Source organism: Ricinus communis, chromosome 4, assembly GCF_019578655.1.
Source record: "Ricinus communis isolate WT05 ecotype wild-type chromosome 4, ASM1957865v1, whole genome shotgun sequence".
NCBI lineage: Eukaryota > Viridiplantae > Streptophyta > Magnoliopsida > Malpighiales > Euphorbiaceae > Ricinus > Ricinus communis.
Window position 1 is genome coordinate 28,998,657 of NC_063259.1, and position 17,896 is coordinate 29,016,552.

Sequence of the window (17,896 nt, forward strand, 5' to 3'; positions counted from 1 at the left end):
ATAATTTATAAATGTAACGTTTATAGGCAAAGATATTGAAAATGCATAATTCCGGAGTTGCATTCTTCCCACTTCACATGGCCATGTCTCTAGAGTGTGGCCCACCGGACACTCATCTCACATGCAATGAATCAGTGGCGTTGAAAATTTTTAATTATACATTTCTCTTCTACAGAAAAGGAAAAAAAAGTTATTAAAGAAGGGAAATTCTCATCGTATAGTACACGTGTGAAGAACTGGGGATACTTTTGCGGCCCCAAAGTAGAAATAGTCAAAAACAGAAGCAGTAACTCTGTTTCTACTTTCTACTGCTTTATTCTAAACTAGCACTATATATACTTAACCACAGTGTCGCAATGGCTCTATTTGCGGTATTCCTATCTATTATTTTGGAGATTTATAATTCTTCCGTTTTACTAGACGGAATCTCAATGAATTAGATTTACAAGAACCGCTAAGTCCTAGTTTTTCAATACAAAAGAAGCATTTTGGCTTGGTCTCGGATTTTTGATTCTATTTTGGTAGTTCGATCGTGAAATTTCTTTCTTTCTGTATTTCTGGAATATGAGTGTGCGACTTGTTATAATTGATCCTATTGATAGTACAGAGAGTGGGCCTGTCGTCTTGATAGAGATGATTTTTGACCTCGTCAGGTATTTATTTTAGTATCTGGAGCACGGAATATATGAAATAGATTATGAAGTATTAGAACTATGATTCATACTTAATATTCAGATCCCGTGACCGGATTCCAAAAAATTTCAAAGAATTACACATCCCCTTCCTCCTTTCGTATCTCTATTCTCTCACCAACCTCAGTATTTCTACTTTTGCCACTGCATAATGAAGAGTCTCCCCATCGCAGTCCTACTCTTGCTCGCTCTCTTCTCTGCTGCAAGAGAAGACCATGTAAGCTTTTTCAGTTATCTCTTCTCCTCCTGATGCTCATTTTGTAATTGTGCTTTTCTCGTATTTATATACATATAAAAAATTGTCGTGCAGGATGATGAGTGTGTTTACACCCTTTACGTTAAAACAGGATCCATAATCAAGGCGGGGACAGATTCGAAGATCAGCCTGACCCTTGGCGATTCACAAGGCCGATCCGTTTGGGTCACAGACCTCGAATCATGGGGTTTAATGGGCCCCAAACACGACTACTACGAGCGGGGTAACCTTGACATCTTCAGCGGCCGCGGCCGCTGCATTGGCACACCCATTTGCCGCCTTAACTTGACCTCTGATGGCTCAGGACCACACCACGGATGGTACTGTGATTACATTGAGGTCACTTCCACTGGACTACATAAGGAGTGTAGCCAAACTATCTTTTACGTGGATCAGTGGCTGGCTACTGATGTTGCTCCTTACAAGTTAACGGCTGAGATTGATGGGTGTGGTTTGTGGGATGAGTCTGCGAAGCAGGGCATGAAGAGGAGGTTTGTTGTCGGGAAGAATCGCAGAAGATCTGCTGATGCTTGAGAAGAGGATCGGTAGTTGAATTTTCTTTTCTCAGTTTCTGCTGGGGTTTGATGTTTTTGTAGGATGGAACCGTTTGAAGTGCCTCTTGTAATGAGTATTAAGACCGCTGAGAAAGGCTTATTCTTCTAATTCTATGGAAGTGAGATTTCCTTTTGATCTTCAGGTTTTGTGTTTTTTGTTATGCGTAGGCTCAATCTTGATTGCATCTGTTATACAGAAATGTAGAGCCTATAAATAACCCAGCCAAACAATATCAAATATTAAACAATTGCAAGCACCAGTTGACAATGAATGGGTGTGCCAGAAAAGTTCCACCATCGTAAAAGGAAATGCTAAATTGACCTCATTATGTCCATAACCAACTGTGCATTTATTTTATCTGTAAGGTATTAATCTTTTTATATAAAAGTTCATATGGTTTGTTTGGCGACAATTTAATATCTTCTGCTCAAAATGTTAGTAATATGCACAGCCAAACTTTCAAAAAAAAAAAAAAAATACTATCAAATATCCAATAAAAATATTACAAAGCCTACGAGCTCCAAACTTCATTGGTTCTTAGATTGGATGTGGCTTGTTAATTGTGCTCTTGCATACTTTATATTATTTTTGGACTTTTTAGTCTTTTAACACCACCAATTCCTTTTAATGTTAAAAAAAAAAAGAAAAAAGATTACAAGCCTCAAACTAAGAAATTCCCTGATGAAAGAACTCCCAATTTTAACTAAACCAAACTAAAGAGAATAAAAAAAATACAATTTATATATTTAAAAATAAATCCAAATCAATTTTTATATGTTTGGTTGAAATGAATTTCATAAAAAGGTATAACTAAATTTAAAGTTTATTATGAAAATTTATTTCAAATACTACATAATAAAATATGTAGCATTAGGTATAAGCAAATCAAATTTTAATAAATTAATATATTTCATAAAATTAAAATACTCCTTTTAATTTTATAATTTCCTTTTACTTTCATTCTCATATTTCCTTTCTATAATCTTTTTAGTTGCTATTTATTTCATTCAAAATGAATTTAATATTTATTATTTAACACATGAAATTATAAAAATTTATCTGCAAATTCCAATCAAACATAAGGTTTTGAATTACCAATTTTGAACTAGAGAGCAGCACAATGGGTAAAGTATAAAAATCTTTCTCTCCCTTTTCTCATGAAAAAAATAAAAAAGAAAGGAGGAAAATTTTCAAGATTGGGCCTAAATAAAAATCACAGGCCCATTGACGAAAAGATATAGAGCAGCCAAAGCCACCGGCTGTCTCAGAGAGAGCCCATAAATGCTAGATCCGAATCGTAAAATTATTTTACATCAGATCCGGGTAGGGTCTTTCTTTGACTCGAAGGTTCACCAAAAGCATTTTCGATATCACCAAACTCGGCGTATCAATAAAATGTAAATTGAAAGCCACACAATAGTCCTGCAAATCTCCTGTGAAACCCTAGCTCTCTCTCTCTCTCTCCTCAGAGTTGAAATGGATTCCCTAAACCATCAATTTCAATCTTTCGATCCTTCTCAACCTCCTCCACCAGAAACCCTAGATTCCCACTTCGAAAACCACCCTCCTCCTCCACCTCCACAAGATGAATCTCAAATCCTCGATTCCCAAAACCTAGACAGAACCCTAAACGGAAATGCCCAAACCATCCTCAACAATGGCAACGACACCGCTCTTAAAATTCCCAAACCCTTGCTATCAGAGAACGGTCTCACCAATACAAACAGCGGCGACAGAGATTTCTCCGGAGGCGAAGAGGAGACAACCAGCCGTCGACGTAGACGCAGCCGATGGGACCCGCCGGCTGATTCCACCGCCAACAGTAACAGTAATAATAATAGTCAATCCACTGACGCCAATAATAGTGATTCCGGTACTGGTGGTACTACACGGAAACGAAAATCGCGGTGGGCTGATGATGAGCCAAAACCAACGATTCAGCTTCCTGATTTTATGAAAGATTTTACTGGAGGTATTGAATTTGACCCTGAAATTCAGGCTTTAAATGCTAGGCTTCTAGAAATTACTAGACTGTTTCAATCAGGTATGCCTTTAGATGACAGACCTGAAGGAGCTAGGTCTCCTTCTCCTGAACCAATTTATGACAACATGGGAATTAGAATCAACACTAGAGAGTTTAGGGCTAGAGAGAGATTGACCAAAGAGAGACAAGATATCCTTACTCAGATGATCAAGAGAAACCCTGCTTTTAAGCCTCCTGCTGATTACAGGCCGCCTAAGCTTCAGAAGAAGCTTTATATACCCATGAAGGAATATCCAGGGTATAATTTTATTGGTTTGATTATTGGGCCAAGAGGAAATACACAGAAGAGAATGGAGAGAGAAACAGGAGCAAAAATTGTTATTCGGGGTAAAGGATCAGTCAAGGAAGGGAGGTTGCAGCAGAAAAGGGATTTGAAACCTGACCCATCGGAGAATGAAGACTTGCATGTTTTAGTTGAGGCTGAAACACAGGAGGCTTTGGATGCTGCTGCAGGGATGGTGGAGAAGTTGTTGCAGCCTGTTGATGAAGTTTTGAATGAACATAAGAGGCAACAGCTTAGAGAACTTGCTGCTTTGAATGGCACAATAAGGGATGAGGAGTATTGTAGGTTGTGTGGAGAGCAGGGGCATAGACAGTACGCCTGTCCTTCACGTACTACTACATTTAAGAGTGACGTGCTTTGTAAGATTTGTGGGGATGGTGGACATCCAACGATTGATTGTCCTGTTAAGGGAACAACAGGAAAGAAAATGGATGATGAGTATCAAAACTTTTTGGCCGAGTTAGGTGGGACTATGCCAGAATCCTCAACTAAGCAAACTGCTACCCTTGCCTTGGGTCCAGGTAGTTCTGGAAGCAATCCTCCCTGGTCTAGTAGTAATACAGGCGGTCTTGGTAGTGCAAATCAAGCAGGAGGACTAGGAGCAAATGGAGTTAAACCTATTAAAGAGTATGATGATACCAATTTGTATATTGGCTATCTGCCACCTAATCTTGATGACGATGGTTTGATTGGTTTGTTCTCCGCTTTTGGTGATATCGTGATGGCTAAGGTTATTAAGGACCGGGTCACTGGAGTGAGCAAGGGTTATGGTTTTGTGAAGTACCGTGACATTCAAATGGCTAATAATGCTATTGCAAGCATGAATGGTTACCGTATAGATGGCCGAACTATTGCTGTGAGAGTTGCTGGGAAGCCACCCCAGCCCACTGTTCCTCCAGGCCCTCCTGCATCAACTATGCCTGCATATCCCATTGCATCTCAGCCAGTTGGTGCTTATCCATCACAGCAGTTTACCCCAGGTGGTCCTCTTCCAAATGCACCACCTGCTGGCTATGCAGGTCCTCCTGCTAGCTATGGCGGAGCCCCAGTTCCTTGGGGGCCGCCAGTTCCTCCTCCCTATGCACCTTATGCCCCTCCCCCTCCTGGATCCACAATGTATCCTCCTGTACCAGGACAGCCTATGCCCCCTTATGGTTATCCTCCACCAGTACAGCCTGCTCCCTCAGGTGCACCTACTCCGACAGTGACTTCCAGTGAAGCTCAGCAAAGCTACCCACCAGGAGTTCAATCTGAGAACAGCACCTCTGCTCCACCGTCATCATCAAATATCTATTGCAGTTCTGTAGCAGTACCTTCTGGTGCTCAACCTGCATATGTTACTGCTTCATTAGGTTACTCATCTTATTACAATGCAGTTCCTCCTCCCCCTCCTGCACCTGCTTCAACAGGTGACCATACCCAGGGCATCAGTAATGTGCCTTGGGCTCCAAATCCTCCTCTGCCTCCCCCAGTTTCCTCTTCTTCAGAGAAAACAGCCTATGGTGCAGATTCAGAGTATGAGAAGTTCATGGCAGAGATGAAATGACATGGCCTTTTCTGTAGCAGTTCCTGGTTGAGAGGTACACACACTCATTTTCCTTGTTTCCGATGTATATTTATCTTTGCATGTATAACAGAGCAGACTATATGGATTGGCTCTGATTTGTTTAGAAAATGTGGTTAGAGGGACCATATGTGGAGCAATTAGGCATAGGCTGATACCAATCACTGAAAATTTGGTAACTTCAACTGAGCAGAATTACCTATAGTCCTGTTGAGGGGGTGGAATGATCAATTTTATGCATAACGAACTCTTCTTTCAGAGATAGACTTAAGACTTCCAACCTTTTCTGGGGTTTAGGAAATGCAGGTCCTCCGGAACTGTTTTGATCAGGTGATTGTTGCTTTGCCATAGGATACAAAATATGCCACTGATGAGTTTTAAGGGAGAATTGGGATTTGACAAATGTGGCTAGGTCCTTTGATTATGTGAATTTGTACTATGAAAATAGTTTGCTTTTTATGTGCCAGAACATCCTTATTGACTGTAAATATTATTTTTGATTCCCTTTCTGTTTATTAAAACTTAAGATCTAGTTCTTGCTAAAAAAATCCAAAAACAATAATTAAGTCTGTACTTGTAAATCTTGCCATTTTATTTTGGATTCTCACTTGTCTTTTTTTCTGTATATCTAAAGGGTTTTTAGGGGAAGAACGTTATAGCTTTGTAAGTATGCGAGGCCCCCCTCTCCAAATAGTTCAGATGCAAAATGTGATGTCTGCATAAGCCTGAACTGCCATTTTATTTTGTGCAGTGTCATCGTGTCATTAACTTTTCTTTTTTCACTTGGAATTATACTGCAACCCTTGCTCTGCAGCAATGATGGATGATATGAATCATGCGTAAATTTTTTGACTGCAGTGCATTTAACAGACATCTGTGTCTTGAATACTTTTCCCTATTAGTAATAAATTTATTTCCGATTGTAATATGTTAGCAGTATCCACCTTATCACCACATTATTTGTTAGTATCTCATTTTGCATTTCTTAATCCGTTTCCTTTGTCATTATTGAATAATTTTTACAGGCCTTGATGTTTGTTGGAGCAACCTGATTTCTTACCTCTTGCCATGACTTTGTTGGAAGTTTGGGACTCACATCTTTAACATTGCTGTACTGTTATGACATTTGCAGAGATTTGGGCAGAAGTTCGGCTAACACTGTTGCATTTTGGAGAGGCCCCACAAAAGTTATTGATATTCATATATCTTCTTGTTTTATAGGAGATACTTTGTTTCTTATGAATGCTTATTGGTCCTATATAATGTCTGGTTGCTAATGTCTTCTTGTTTCCTTAGCCCATTTGAACTTTCTTGAAGCTGAAACTGACGCCTTTGTTGTTATATTTTATTTTCTTTGGGATGTTTAACCATGTGGCGTGTTTGCTTCTCATCTTTTGCTCTCTATCTTTTTGCCATAATTAATACCTCCTTTATTGTGAGGATAATTGAGTTAGTCCCAATTCAAGGCTTCGCTAATTGCCATGCTGCTGGAGCTTCTCTGGCTCGGTTTTTCTCATCTCACTGTTGAAGAAGGTGAGCCTTCTAGAATCTGAAGGTATTTTGGGTATGTGATAGAAGTTGTTAGTTCTTTGCTTTTGATTATATTACTACTCTGATGTTTCTTTCAAGCTCCTATGTGGCAGGTGACAGAACTCAAAATATATGTTGGGTTTTGGGAGTGCTTTTATTGGCCTCATAAGTTGGTCACCAAATTTTCTTTTCCTGAATATTTGTGTTAGTAATATCGATGCATGTTATTGCATCGAGCATAGTGTTTGTTGTGAAGCATGCATTTGAAATAATAAATGATTTAAGACGTTTGGATGATAAACTGATTTATGAAGATGAGGAGCTACATGGTTCAGGTTGATGGCAATTAGGGTGATGCTTTTAAATGTAGCTGGTATTTCCGGGCTTGTGCGATGGATAGTTGAACCTTTCATGTGATTTGATCATGGTTGTTGTTGATTAATATGTGTTCATTTAAGTCTGGGTTAGAGCTTGGCAGCAAGGAAGTTTGTTTGGGAAGATAAAATCATGATTTGGAAGTAATACTTAATGTCATAGCAGCTGTTTCCTTTGATTGAATGCCTGTGGAACCTTGTCCAATTCTATAGGAAGGACTATAGCTTAGCTTTGCATTTACAGGCATTATACATATATATAAAGCTTCTTAGGTTTCGTTTTTGCATTGCGCTGATTGGCCATTACCATCATTCCTTGTTCTTATACATACATATTTCTGCTATTTAGTCAAGTCCTACTCATTTTTTCCATAGTTAGTTATCTTTTATTGTTGCTCAATGAGTGAAATTGTTCAGGGCCACAATGGAGATAGCATTGACTATGTATTTAAGTAATAATTACTGATATATATTATGTGCTTTACTTTTGGCACTGGAATATGTTGTATACTGGACTTTGACATCAAATTTAAAATCACAACCTTTTAAAGTTGATTCTATTTACATTAGAAAAACCTGAGTAAACAAATTCTTGTTTGCACATTTTTCTGTTCTCTTTTTTCTTTTTTTCCTTTTTTCAGGAACATTCTTTGATATAAGTGTTGAACAATAATCACCATTTCTTCTCTGGTTTTATGATCTTGAGCTTCCAACTTGCTTTTCTAAAATTATTTGTGCCTTGACTCAGATTTTTGAAACCCTTGTTTTGTCTTTTTATGGCAGTGAATAGGGATGTTTGCAGTTAAGGGTCATTTGGATATATGTCATAAGGGTATTCATCAATTGCTCAAGAACTTCATATAATAGTAATTCTATTTCACATAGTTGCATCTCACCATCTTGTTATGCTTTCTTTGAGTTTGTTCTTCACTTGCTTCATATTGTCCAATCTATTGCACATTGTGGGTGTGATATCATCCTTGAGATGTTATTCCTGGGAATCCCCGGTTAGCAGTTATATGGTTTTTGTGATATATACTCACCCATATTCTAACCTTATTGTGTGAAAGTTGATCAGGATTTAGTTGTTTGAGATGAAAGAAGTTTTCCAGGAGGTATATGTTTTCATCACAAGCTTTGTGGACCCTTGTCAAAGAAGATATTTGATTGTCAGCCATTTAAATAGTGCGTGCAACTGTTAGATACTAGGGGGCTTCTGATGGCTTTTATAGACCAGAGATACTTATTTAGGCGGCCTTAGCTGGTCAATTGTTTGACTGTAAACGGTTGCTTCTATAATTGAATTGATTTTCACTGGTTCTTGGTGCCTGAATATCTTCCATTCGTAACAGCCAACACCATTTTACTTTTCAGTTGCCTTAAGTTAGTGGATTTCTACTGATGGATGCATGTTACCTTTTTTGTGTTATATGAGATACTCTGTGCCTTGCTTCTTCTGTGTGCTTTATGCTGATTTATGTTTTCCATATTGGATATGATTTAGAAGATGTTCTGGTTTTTTTACTTTCTCTGTTGTGGCGGTCTGGCGGGGCAGCAAGGTATTGTTAAAGTTATTTGCTCCTAGGATTCGTGTGACCCTGATAGTATAGCCCAGGCTTCTTAATTAGAGAAGAAACACTGGCCAACTCTTCCTAATTGGAAGAAACAATGAACAGGTGTACAAATTAATTGCAGTACAGTTGGAGTGCTTCCTTAATCCTAACAGAGGGTAAACGTTCCTGCCTACCGCTGGTGTCTATAGGTGGTCTGATTATGGCCATGATAAAAGGTGAAAAAATGTTCCTTGTTAATGAGAAATATACTGTAGACAACTAGCCGGACAAGTAAAAAGAAACATGCTCCGGTTCCTTCCATCCTGCAATGATGGAAGTTCAAAAAAAAAAAAAAAAAAAAAAAAAGAAAGAAGAATTGCTAAAAAGAATACCCGAGGCTTTTATTCTTTCTGGAATGAAAAATTGGTTAATGCATGCTCTACTGGACGGGATGTTTTGCATATAATATAATAAACTTCTCGATGAAGCTTGAAACAAGCCTCCAAGACTTGTGCAATTTCTTTTCTGAAGAAACAATTTCCAATTCATTTACTGAGAAGACTTCCATCGTAAATAGGATAAAGGTGAAAATTATGTATTTCACATTTAGTAACAATAGCTGTGAATTCTTGTGTTTTGGCGGTATCAGGACATCGGATTGGGGTGAATTATAATGCGTTTAAGATGGCGTTTCTTATAAATACGATTAGCTGTTACTTTTCTCCAGGAAACGAAGAAAGCCGGAACAGAGTAAAGAAAGCAAAATATAGTTTTGGTAAAAACATAAGGTATAATTTGCTTCCGGAATGACAAATATACGCCCTGGCTAACAATAGCAAACAGTTCAACAACGCCCTTCTCATACCAAAACACAGCGCCATAAAATGTTTCCCGCACTCATCTCTAGGCTTGAACGGTAGCATAACCCTGTGATTCACTAACGGGTCCAGGAGTGTTTTTATTTGGAGATGTTTACAATTACAATTATATTTTAGATAATCCTAACATTACTTTAACCGATAAATATTACTAGACATTGAATAAAATAAGCATTTAGTTTTTTATACTCGGTTAATTAGATTCTTTTTTTCTTTCTACAGGCATAGTACATGCTTTACTCTTGCCATTTTTAAATTGAAAATTTTATACCTCTTAATTTTCATGTGCACAGCATATTCAGAAAATTTTGAGAACTACTTTGATTTATTTCTGTCTTGTCTAGAAGAATTAGCGAAGCGCGTATAATATTTATATGCTCTTTGTTCCAAACCCTAGTCAAAATAATATCGTAGTCCATTTGGCATTTCTTCTGTGCCATGCTTTCGACGTCTCGGGTTCGATTCTTGCCATTTGCTTTTTATGTCCAGTTTTCTTCTCTTTTAATCATCCTCTTCATTTCCCCGCCGGAAAGCTGATCGGTAATCATCATCTTCATATCTCCGCCGAAAAGTTGATCGGCATGGATGATGAACAGCCATCTCCCAGTCAAAGAAAGGTGCTAACGTTGTTTAATTTATAACTTTAAATTTCCAGATATGGCCTTGGAACTGTTCTTCATCAGATCTCGAGTTTTGAGAAATTTAATCTTATTATCTGCAGGTTAAGTTCACCCCTAAAGCCCCTTCTCAACGAAGACCTAGACGCACCGTTCCCAAAACGTACTCTCTAGCTCCGAACTTCTAATATTCTCCTCCATTTGAAATTAGATATTTAATTTTGGCTTTTTTTTAATTATTATTGAAAATGCAGTGAAGTCAATGGTGTTGATAACAATGAAGATGAAGCAGTCCAGGCTCAGAAGCTGATGCGCAAATTCAATGTAATGTTTTTCTTTATTTTCCCGATCCACGCTTTCTTTTCGGGATCTTTCTTTTTCTCAGTGAATATTACCTTTTCTTAATTTGCTTATCCTTTATGATTTTATTTTTTTCGGAGGGGTTATCCTGTATGATTATTAGGACTATACAATTTCCTTTTTCTTTTTTCTTTTTCATGTAGAAATCTGGAGTGGTTTTGTTTGAGACTGAATTTATCGTCAGTCGGTCGGTCGAATCAAACTTAATATGTAAATAAATTGTCAAGGAGGATTAGAGTTTTTTATTTATTTTATTTTTATTTCATTTTATAGTTTTGATCACCTTTTTTTTCCTATGGCTAGAGCTAGTTGTCGTTTTGTCACTTGAGGGAGGAGTTTTGCTTGTTAGGCGAAGTTTAATTGATTTTCTTTGTTATGCAGGAGAATTTCAGAAGACAAGGCCCTAGAGTAGAGAAAAAATGTAACTCTCTTTTAACTTGTATTTATATTTTTTTCTGTCAGTTTACATTCTTGCACCATCTGCTTTTTAGTTAAAATCCACGAGATGACCTACAATGTCAATTCTTAGCCTTGTGCACGCACCACTTGCATTCAAGTATCAAAGGTGCTTTTTCTGCTCCAACAGCTAAGAATTGCATTATCTAGGCTTGGTAGACTAAATATTTCATGGAATGCATCTTTAATTTCTGATCCCCTCCTTTTACTTTAGGCTCAGATGTAGAGTTGTTCTCTAGCTAATAAGAATGGATGAGGCAGAGACTGTAATGACTATGTATGCATATAGGTAATCTTCATTCTTGATACTTGTTCCTAAAGTGATATAAATTATTGCTTCTGTGATCAGCTTCTACAATACTATATGTAACACTACCTTTTAGGTTGGTCTTGTTAAGTCATCCTCATAGCTGGAAATCAGAGATTAATAGTTCATGGTCTAGATTATGGAATTTCTACTCTTAGAAAAATAGCTTGTGTAGAGATTACGTGAATAACACTGTTCTTTTTAGGACAGTTATCATATGGAACCTCATCTTTTAAAATTTCAAACTTGCAGCTACAGTACAGGTTGCCTTTGGGCCAGGAGCCACATCATCCACTTCTATAAGGACATTTGGTGTTTCAAAGGGTGAGAATCCTGTTAGCTCAGGGATAAAGGACTCTACTGATGATGATGGGAAAATTGTTATCTCGTCACTTTCAACTGACAAAGAAGATGAGATTATTAACTGCGCTTCGGAAGACATTGATGCATTACCCCTGAAAATCAAGAAAGACTATAGAGAACCTTGGGTAAGGAATGTGTGTACCTCTTGCTGTGCTTCCCTCTTCATACTTATCCTAAATCTGGCTTCCCTGATGCCATTGCAGGATTACGACCGTACCTACTATCCAACTACTCTTCCTCTGAGAAGGCCTTACTCTGGTGACCCAGGTATGCTATTAGATGCATGTAGAACACGAGATTGCTTTTATTTGGTCACTCAGAATATGCATGAAGCAGAACCTTCTTGGTGCATATATCAAGCTCCATCCTTTGAGATTGTAAAGTGTCATATGACTGGAAAATATATATTGCATACATTTACAGTTCAGAATCTCCACCAAAAATGATGGGTCTATAGGTGCAGCGGCAGAATCAGAATGTTATTGTTTTTTATTTCAATTTGTTATATTGTTATTTCCCTTTGCTATGAGTTTGAACTATGTAGTGCTGACAAAATTATGTTTGCCCTGATGTAAGTACTTCTCGACGAGGCCGAGTTTGGGGAGGCTGAATATGATGAGAGCACTATGAATCCTGCTTCAGATCTCGAGCTGTTGGTTGGTGCTTGGATTGATGATCTTATAATTTTAATCTTGAACATTGCTGGTTTGATATGTATGATTGACCTTGTTATTCAAATATTGGCAACAGGAGGAATGTGACACAGAAAAAATGATTTTCTTTCAACTTCCTGCCAAGCTGCCTCTTGTCAAGCGATCAGCTAGTGCAAAGGGAAAAGAGAAAGCTGAAGGCTCAATTCCATCACAAGGCAAGAATGCTGCAAAGAAGGAAAGCAGTTTGGATGGGTTATCAGCGGGATACATGGGCAAAATGCTGGTTTACAGGAGTGGAGCGGTCAAGCTGAAGCTGGGTGATACCCTATACGATGTAAGTCATATCACACTTTGCTTTACGCGCAGTTAGACATGCATACACTTCCTAGCACACATGCACACGTATTTTCTACCCATGGCCGCTAGATGATGACAGGTGCGTTTTTGTGCCCAAACTCTTACAATTACGGAAGGCTCCAGTTCTCTCTCTCCTCTTTTTTCTTCTTTTCTGTTCTTCTTCCTTTAATTGAAAAATCAACTTCAGATTAGTTTTATTGAGGAGACCTGTTGTGTTTGTCTTAGTTCAGTTACTATCCTTAAGATATATTTAAGTGCGCAAGTCTTATCTATTTTGATTAAAGTTGAAGTGGAGACATGTGATTATAAACTTAATTTGGTTGTGTACGACTGTTATGTTTCTTGGTTCTAAGATAGATTAAACTATCTGCAGGTTTCACAAGGATCAGATTGTATGTTTGCTCAAGATGTTATGGCTATAAACACTGCAGCCAAACACTGTTGCACAATCGGAGAACTTGAGAAACGTGCTGTTGTGACACCTGATGTTGATTCTCTCTTAGATTCTGTGGTCAATTTGAGCTAAATGCACAGCAATAAATTCAGTAGGTTAACAACGTTCATAGAATATGGCTAGGGGAAACGCGAACCTAGTAGTGGATGTGTATAATTGCGTAAATAGGCATGCAGAATTGCAACAATCTCGACTAGATGGTAGGTAAAATTGGGCATTGCAAGATGTCATTGTTCAGCTATATTCCCAAGTTAATAGTTCCTTGGACAAAACCAAATTGAAGCTTGTGTCAGCACAACTTCCCAGACTGCATTTTCATTTTTATAGGCTCAGTAAGAAAAACATGTAAATAGATTCCATGCATCCTAAATTTGACCACTCCAAGCTCAAAAGCACCAAGACATAAGCAGAAAGTCACTTTCTTAACTAAGCAAAACAACTTAACATCCACAAATCCCAAATATTGTACATAAACCTGTCAACACAATGTCAAGACTGAAGAGCCACTTTCTTAACAGACAAAGGGCCACTATAACAACATATCCACAATACAGATAAATTTCTGGCACATTGAGCTTAACGACTTAGAAAAAGCAACCCAGTGAGAAGCTTACTGGCAGATCTCAACTGGGAGGATACTGCTTGTTATGTCGGCAAATTATGGTCAAGCCCTGTGGGCTCGAGTCACAACCACAACCAGCAAGACCACCACGGAGAGCAGGAAGGATGTTCTCAGCCTTTCCTCAAATGGATCCACGGTTCCGGTTGCATTATTCTCAACATCAGGTGCTTTAAACAACTCATTCATCAGCATTGTTATTTTGTCAAGTACCTCCATGAATTTTGCTTTTGTGTTTTGAAATATCCACTTGACAGCATTCGTTGCTGGATTAGAGTCATGACTAGTCTCATCTGAACCCTCTGGAGTTGGCAGAGTATTGTTTTCTTCTGCACATATCATGCCAAGCCATGATGATATTCAGTTTTGCGTATTAAAATACAAATAAGTAAATCCTAGTGATGGTAAACATAAAAGAGTAAAATAAAACAACAAGCATATCAGAACTTAGTATAAATTTTCAACAATGGTTAACTGACAAATTCACACTCGTGCTGTATTCCCAAAAATCCAATAATAAGTGATTAATAAAAAGATAAAGATGAATAATTGCAATTGTTAGCAGGACTCCATGCTATATAATGCATTCGCTAAAGGAGGTCAAACTTATGAAATCAACTTCATGACCTAACATTCTAAGTGAAAAACACAAGTTTCCTTAGAAATGTTGGGTGCTATAATACTACATACCCACCTGTATTATATGTCTCACGCAGCTCCCGAACCACATCATTGTTCAAAACAGCATTCCAAACAGCTTTATCAGAAGACAATGAGATTACCATTCTCTGCACAAAAAGGTTATAGTCCTTGAAACATGATGTAATCAGATTTGAAATATGTAAGGGAAAGAAACATAACTCCAGGTCTGATAGTTTCTTCACTAAAAGAGTTGAAAGTACGTGTGTGTATAACTGAATAAACATATTCCTATTTGTCTGGATATACTTCGGAGGATCTACCATGAACTGGGGTTAAAAAGTCCATGTTCTGTTTCCTGTTGGGTTCCACACAACTACACTTGTCATGAATTTACAAAAACATTAATCACCTGAATAGACGGCTCATTCTGCAACAAATGAAAAGCATCATAAACTCTGTCAGGACCATAACGCTGCAACATTCTTGAGTTACACAGATGTGGGGAGGGCTCCATCCAATCTGCTTCTGGGCAGACTGGAGAAGCACGGTGCAAAATGCCAGTTGGACTTGAAATCTGATCAGCTACAGGTCTATCGACATTATAAGCAAATTTATCTGTAATGAACTGGGAGTATGAGGCAGCATCAAACACCCTGCAGAAAATAATCCCAGAATAGTAGGCACTTAAGTACAATATATGAACAGGTTAAGAAAGCCAGATTTTGTATGAAAGTACACCTATTGATGCTTACCCTCATAAACACAAATTATTTCTTATTCCCAGTTAAAAGAATATATAATTTAAAGCCACATGCAACTCGATTTTTAGGCTCATCTACTGAGCAAGAAAATGAAGCCACGCAGGTTTTTCCAGTTAAAAAAATTTCTAAAATGCATGAGCCAATACAAACAGCCATCTTCAACAAAATTATATATTTCCCAGAATTGCTAAGAGCTATTTTCACACATATAACTCCAGGAGCACGGTCGCAAAAAATAAGCATATTCACTGTATTAAAATAAAATAATCTCAATATTCAGAATTTTGTTACTTTTGATTCAGGCTTCTTCTTATTCTATGAGCAGGACAAGGATGTGCTATGTTGCCTTTCATTATGCTTTCAAGAGCAACATCTCACCCCATCAACATCAATGGAATTCTCCTCGCATCATAAACCATCTCCGATCTCTCTTTTCTCACCCCAGCATCTCACACACACCCATCGCCATTTCTCTGTCATGCCAGAACTCTCAGTTAAGCTCAAAAAGCGAAAGCTAGTAGCAACTCTGCATCCTCCTTTTCTTGCTGATTAACCAAGGCTCTAATTAAGTTTGATTAAAGTAAAACCAGAACTGAGTTGGACATTTTTTTGGCAGCACTCAGTCCGACTGTTTTCAAAAATACATACGTAATTTTTAGCATTTAGTAACCACTGTATTCAGAGTTACAGTCTCTGAGGTGTAACCCAGTAGATAACCTGGTATATGCAAATGAACGTCACTATCATCACTGTTTGATTGTAAGATTAAGTTTGACATATTCAAATTTGATTTATCTGAGATAGGTGTCATATCAGTCACCATAACCGTGCCAGCTGCCAAGCACCAACACCATTACCAACCAACTGCTAACCAATGTAATGATGAGCATAAGCGCTAGATTAGCCTCAAAATCAGCAAATTATCTACTATAGTACTAAAGAAAAAAGAAAAGCGCTAGGGCATATGCAGCAGCATGTCCTATAAGAACAAACAAACTAAGAAAAAAGAAAAAAAAAAAGTCTTGGGTCCAATTATACTAAAGACAGACATCAAAACCAAAATAACATGAGACAACAATCAAAATCAATATGCAAGAGAAAGAAAAAGCAAAATCAACAACAGCAACCAGATAATTAAAATCCAAAAAAGAAAAAGAAAAGAAAACTGACTGTGTAAGGGCAGAGACAGCGCTATGAACTTCATCAAGAGAAGGAACAGGACCAAGAACAAAATCATCAAATGATTTCTCCTCTTCACTTCCGTCGACCGACACCCACTCATACTCATCAGAAGAGAAAGATGGCCAAGAAGTGATATTGATATTATGAGCAGAAATAGGGGTATTAGTGGAAGGAAAGTGAGACCCAGAAGCGGAAGATAAGGTAAGATTATTATTTGAAGAATTAAGCTTATGGGTTGACCTAGAAACAGATGTTGGGGAAGTAGCACTGCCAGTACTACTAGAAGATATAGTTTCTTGAAGATTGGTGACACCAGCTCGTGCAACACTCCTACCCACCACCTTTAACATGCTTCCTCCTCCGCCGCCGCCCATTCCTCTGCCTCCGCCGAACATCAATACTACTTTTGTCAATTGACTCTCAATCGTTATCCAGCAGAGATTTCTTTTTTGTACCGTGTCGTGAGTAGTAACTACATGACTATATAAGGCTTTTTTATTTTTCTAAAGAAGCTTGAAAGACTTTGTGGAGCTGTGGTAGAGTGATGCTTACGAGAACCTTTTTTTTTTTTTTTTGGGATAGGATCGGTGACAGGTTTTATTTTTGTGTCAGTGACTCTTTCCTTCTTCTTTTTTATTTTCTAAATTTGCTCTATCGTTTTTGTCACAAAAATCCACGGAAGAAAAGAAAAAGCTATCTTTTTCTAATTTTTATTTGATGATAATTAAAAAATTCAAACTCCATAATTCTCCTCAGAAAGAATACAATCATAGTCATTTATAATATATTTTAGATTTTTAAAAATTATTCTAAAATTAATAAAAAATATTCTTTACAGTATAGATTTTTCTTCAATACTAATTTTTTAAGACTTATAGTGCTGTTATTTTAATTATTTTAGTTATAATGTTGAAAGAAATAATTTAAAAAAATTGGTTCGCCCTTTTCGAAAAAGCGTTTTGTCGTATTTTTAATATCTTAATACAGTAAAATAAAAAATAAAAAGATTATAAATTTAATAAAATATCAAAACTATGGATAACTTTATTTTTTAAAAGTTTTTGAACCAAATATGGTATAAACTTAAATTAAGCATTAATACAAACTCAAATCTAAAATTTTGAAACTTAAACTCAACATAATTTTAGTAAATTTATCTTTTATGAGGGTTCATAGAGTCTCTAATCAGCATCTGATGTATTAATACTTGTTATGTGTTGTAGTGGAACAACAAAGCAGTAATGCAAAAATACAGAATTACTATAAATAGCAGTTGCCATATAAATTTGATATCCTAATATGTTCTTTAAATTATTAGAAAAGGTTTACCAGATAATTATGATTCACTAATAGAAATTGATGCAATGATGATTATTAGTGAATTTGAATTGTATGA

General features: G+C 37.2%; 4 protein-coding genes across 5 annotated transcripts; 3 read left to right on the forward strand and 1 right to left on the reverse strand.

The window, feature by feature from the left end:
• The first annotated feature begins 353 nt into the window (after window positions 1-353).
• Window positions 354-1,644, forward strand: LOC8289628 (PLAT domain-containing protein 3). The gene is made up of 2 exons (XM_002510935.4): window positions 354-909; window positions 1,003-1,644. The coding sequence occupies exons 1-2, from the start codon at window positions 844-846 to the stop codon at window positions 1,480-1,482; spliced, it is 546 nt and encodes a 181-aa protein (XP_002510981.1). The 5' UTR covers window positions 354-843; the 3' UTR covers window positions 1,483-1,644.
• Window positions 1,645-2,814: 1,170 nt separating this feature from the next.
• LOC8289627 (splicing factor-like protein 1) lies at window positions 2,815-6,764 on the forward strand. 2 transcript variants are annotated; one of them, XM_002510934.4, is made up of 2 exons: window positions 2,815-5,410; window positions 6,527-6,764. In XM_002510934.4, the coding sequence occupies exon 1, from the start codon at window positions 2,980-2,982 to the stop codon at window positions 5,374-5,376; it is 2,397 nt and encodes a 798-aa protein (XP_002510980.2). In that variant the 5' UTR covers window positions 2,815-2,979; the 3' UTR covers window positions 5,377-5,410; window positions 6,527-6,764. The 2 variants fall into 2 exon arrangements, with proteins under 2 accessions (XP_002510980.2, XP_015579790.2); XM_015724304.3 differs by having other exon boundaries at window positions 2,816-5,410; window positions 6,420-6,764.
• A 3,343-nt stretch (window positions 6,765-10,107) lies between these two features.
• On the forward strand, window positions 10,108-13,588 carry LOC8289626 (DNA-directed RNA polymerase III subunit rpc4). Its single transcript, XM_002510933.3, has 9 exons — window positions 10,108-10,346; window positions 10,451-10,509; window positions 10,601-10,670; window positions 11,088-11,127; window positions 11,722-11,957; window positions 12,036-12,099; window positions 12,409-12,488; window positions 12,583-12,819; window positions 13,216-13,588. Exons 1-9 carry the CDS (start codon window positions 10,311-10,313, stop codon window positions 13,366-13,368), a joined length of 975 nt encoding a protein of 324 aa, XP_002510979.2. The 5' UTR covers window positions 10,108-10,310; the 3' UTR covers window positions 13,369-13,588.
• Window positions 13,589-13,699: 111 nt separating this feature from the next.
• LOC8289625 lies at window positions 13,700-17,129 on the reverse strand. The gene is made up of 4 exons (XM_002510932.3): window positions 16,489-17,129; window positions 14,967-15,210; window positions 14,610-14,703; window positions 13,700-14,244 (listed from the first exon to the last, which is right to left on the reverse strand). The coding sequence occupies exons 1-4, from the start codon at window positions 16,893-16,895 to the stop codon at window positions 13,961-13,963; spliced, it is 1,029 nt and encodes a 342-aa protein (XP_002510978.2). The 5' UTR covers window positions 16,896-17,129; the 3' UTR covers window positions 13,700-13,960.
• Window positions 17,130-17,896: the final 767 nt, after the last annotated feature.

What these genes read in the sequence shown, in the direction of transcription:
- LOC8289625 (XM_002510932.3), bottom strand. Translation starts at nt 16,895, where the DNA reads ATGTTCGGCGGAGGCAGAGGAATGGGCGGCGGCGGAGGAGGAAGCATG. An exon ending in GCTGTCTCTGCCCTTACACA is followed by an intron (nt 15,211 to 16,488) that starts GTCAGTTTTCTT and finishes TATTTTCTGCAG; the next exon opens with GGTGTTTGATGCTGCCTCAT. An exon ending in GCGTGAGACATATAATACAG is followed by an intron (nt 14,245 to 14,609) that starts GTGGGTATGTAG and finishes TGATATGTGCAG; the next exon opens with AAGAAAACAATACTCTGCCA.
- LOC8289627 (XM_002510934.4), top strand. Translation starts at nt 2,980, where the DNA reads ATGGATTCCCTAAACCATCAATTTCAATCTTTCGATCCTTCTCAACCT.
- LOC8289628 (XM_002510935.4), top strand. Translation starts at nt 844, where the DNA reads ATGAAGAGTCTCCCCATCGCAGTCCTACTCTTGCTCGCTCTCTTCTCT. An exon ending in CTGCTGCAAGAGAAGACCAT is followed by an intron (nt 910 to 1,002) that starts GTAAGCTTTTTC and finishes ATTGTCGTGCAG; the next exon opens with GATGATGAGTGTGTTTACAC.
- LOC8289626 (XM_002510933.3), top strand. Translation starts at nt 10,311, where the DNA reads ATGGATGATGAACAGCCATCTCCCAGTCAAAGAAAG. An exon ending in AGCTGATGCGCAAATTCAAT is followed by an intron (nt 10,671 to 11,087) that starts GTAATGTTTTTC and finishes TTTGTTATGCAG; the next exon opens with GAGAATTTCAGAAGACAAGG. An exon ending in GCCTTACTCTGGTGACCCAG is followed by an intron (nt 12,100 to 12,408) that starts GTATGCTATTAG and finishes CCCTGATGTAAG; the next exon opens with TACTTCTCGACGAGGCCGAG.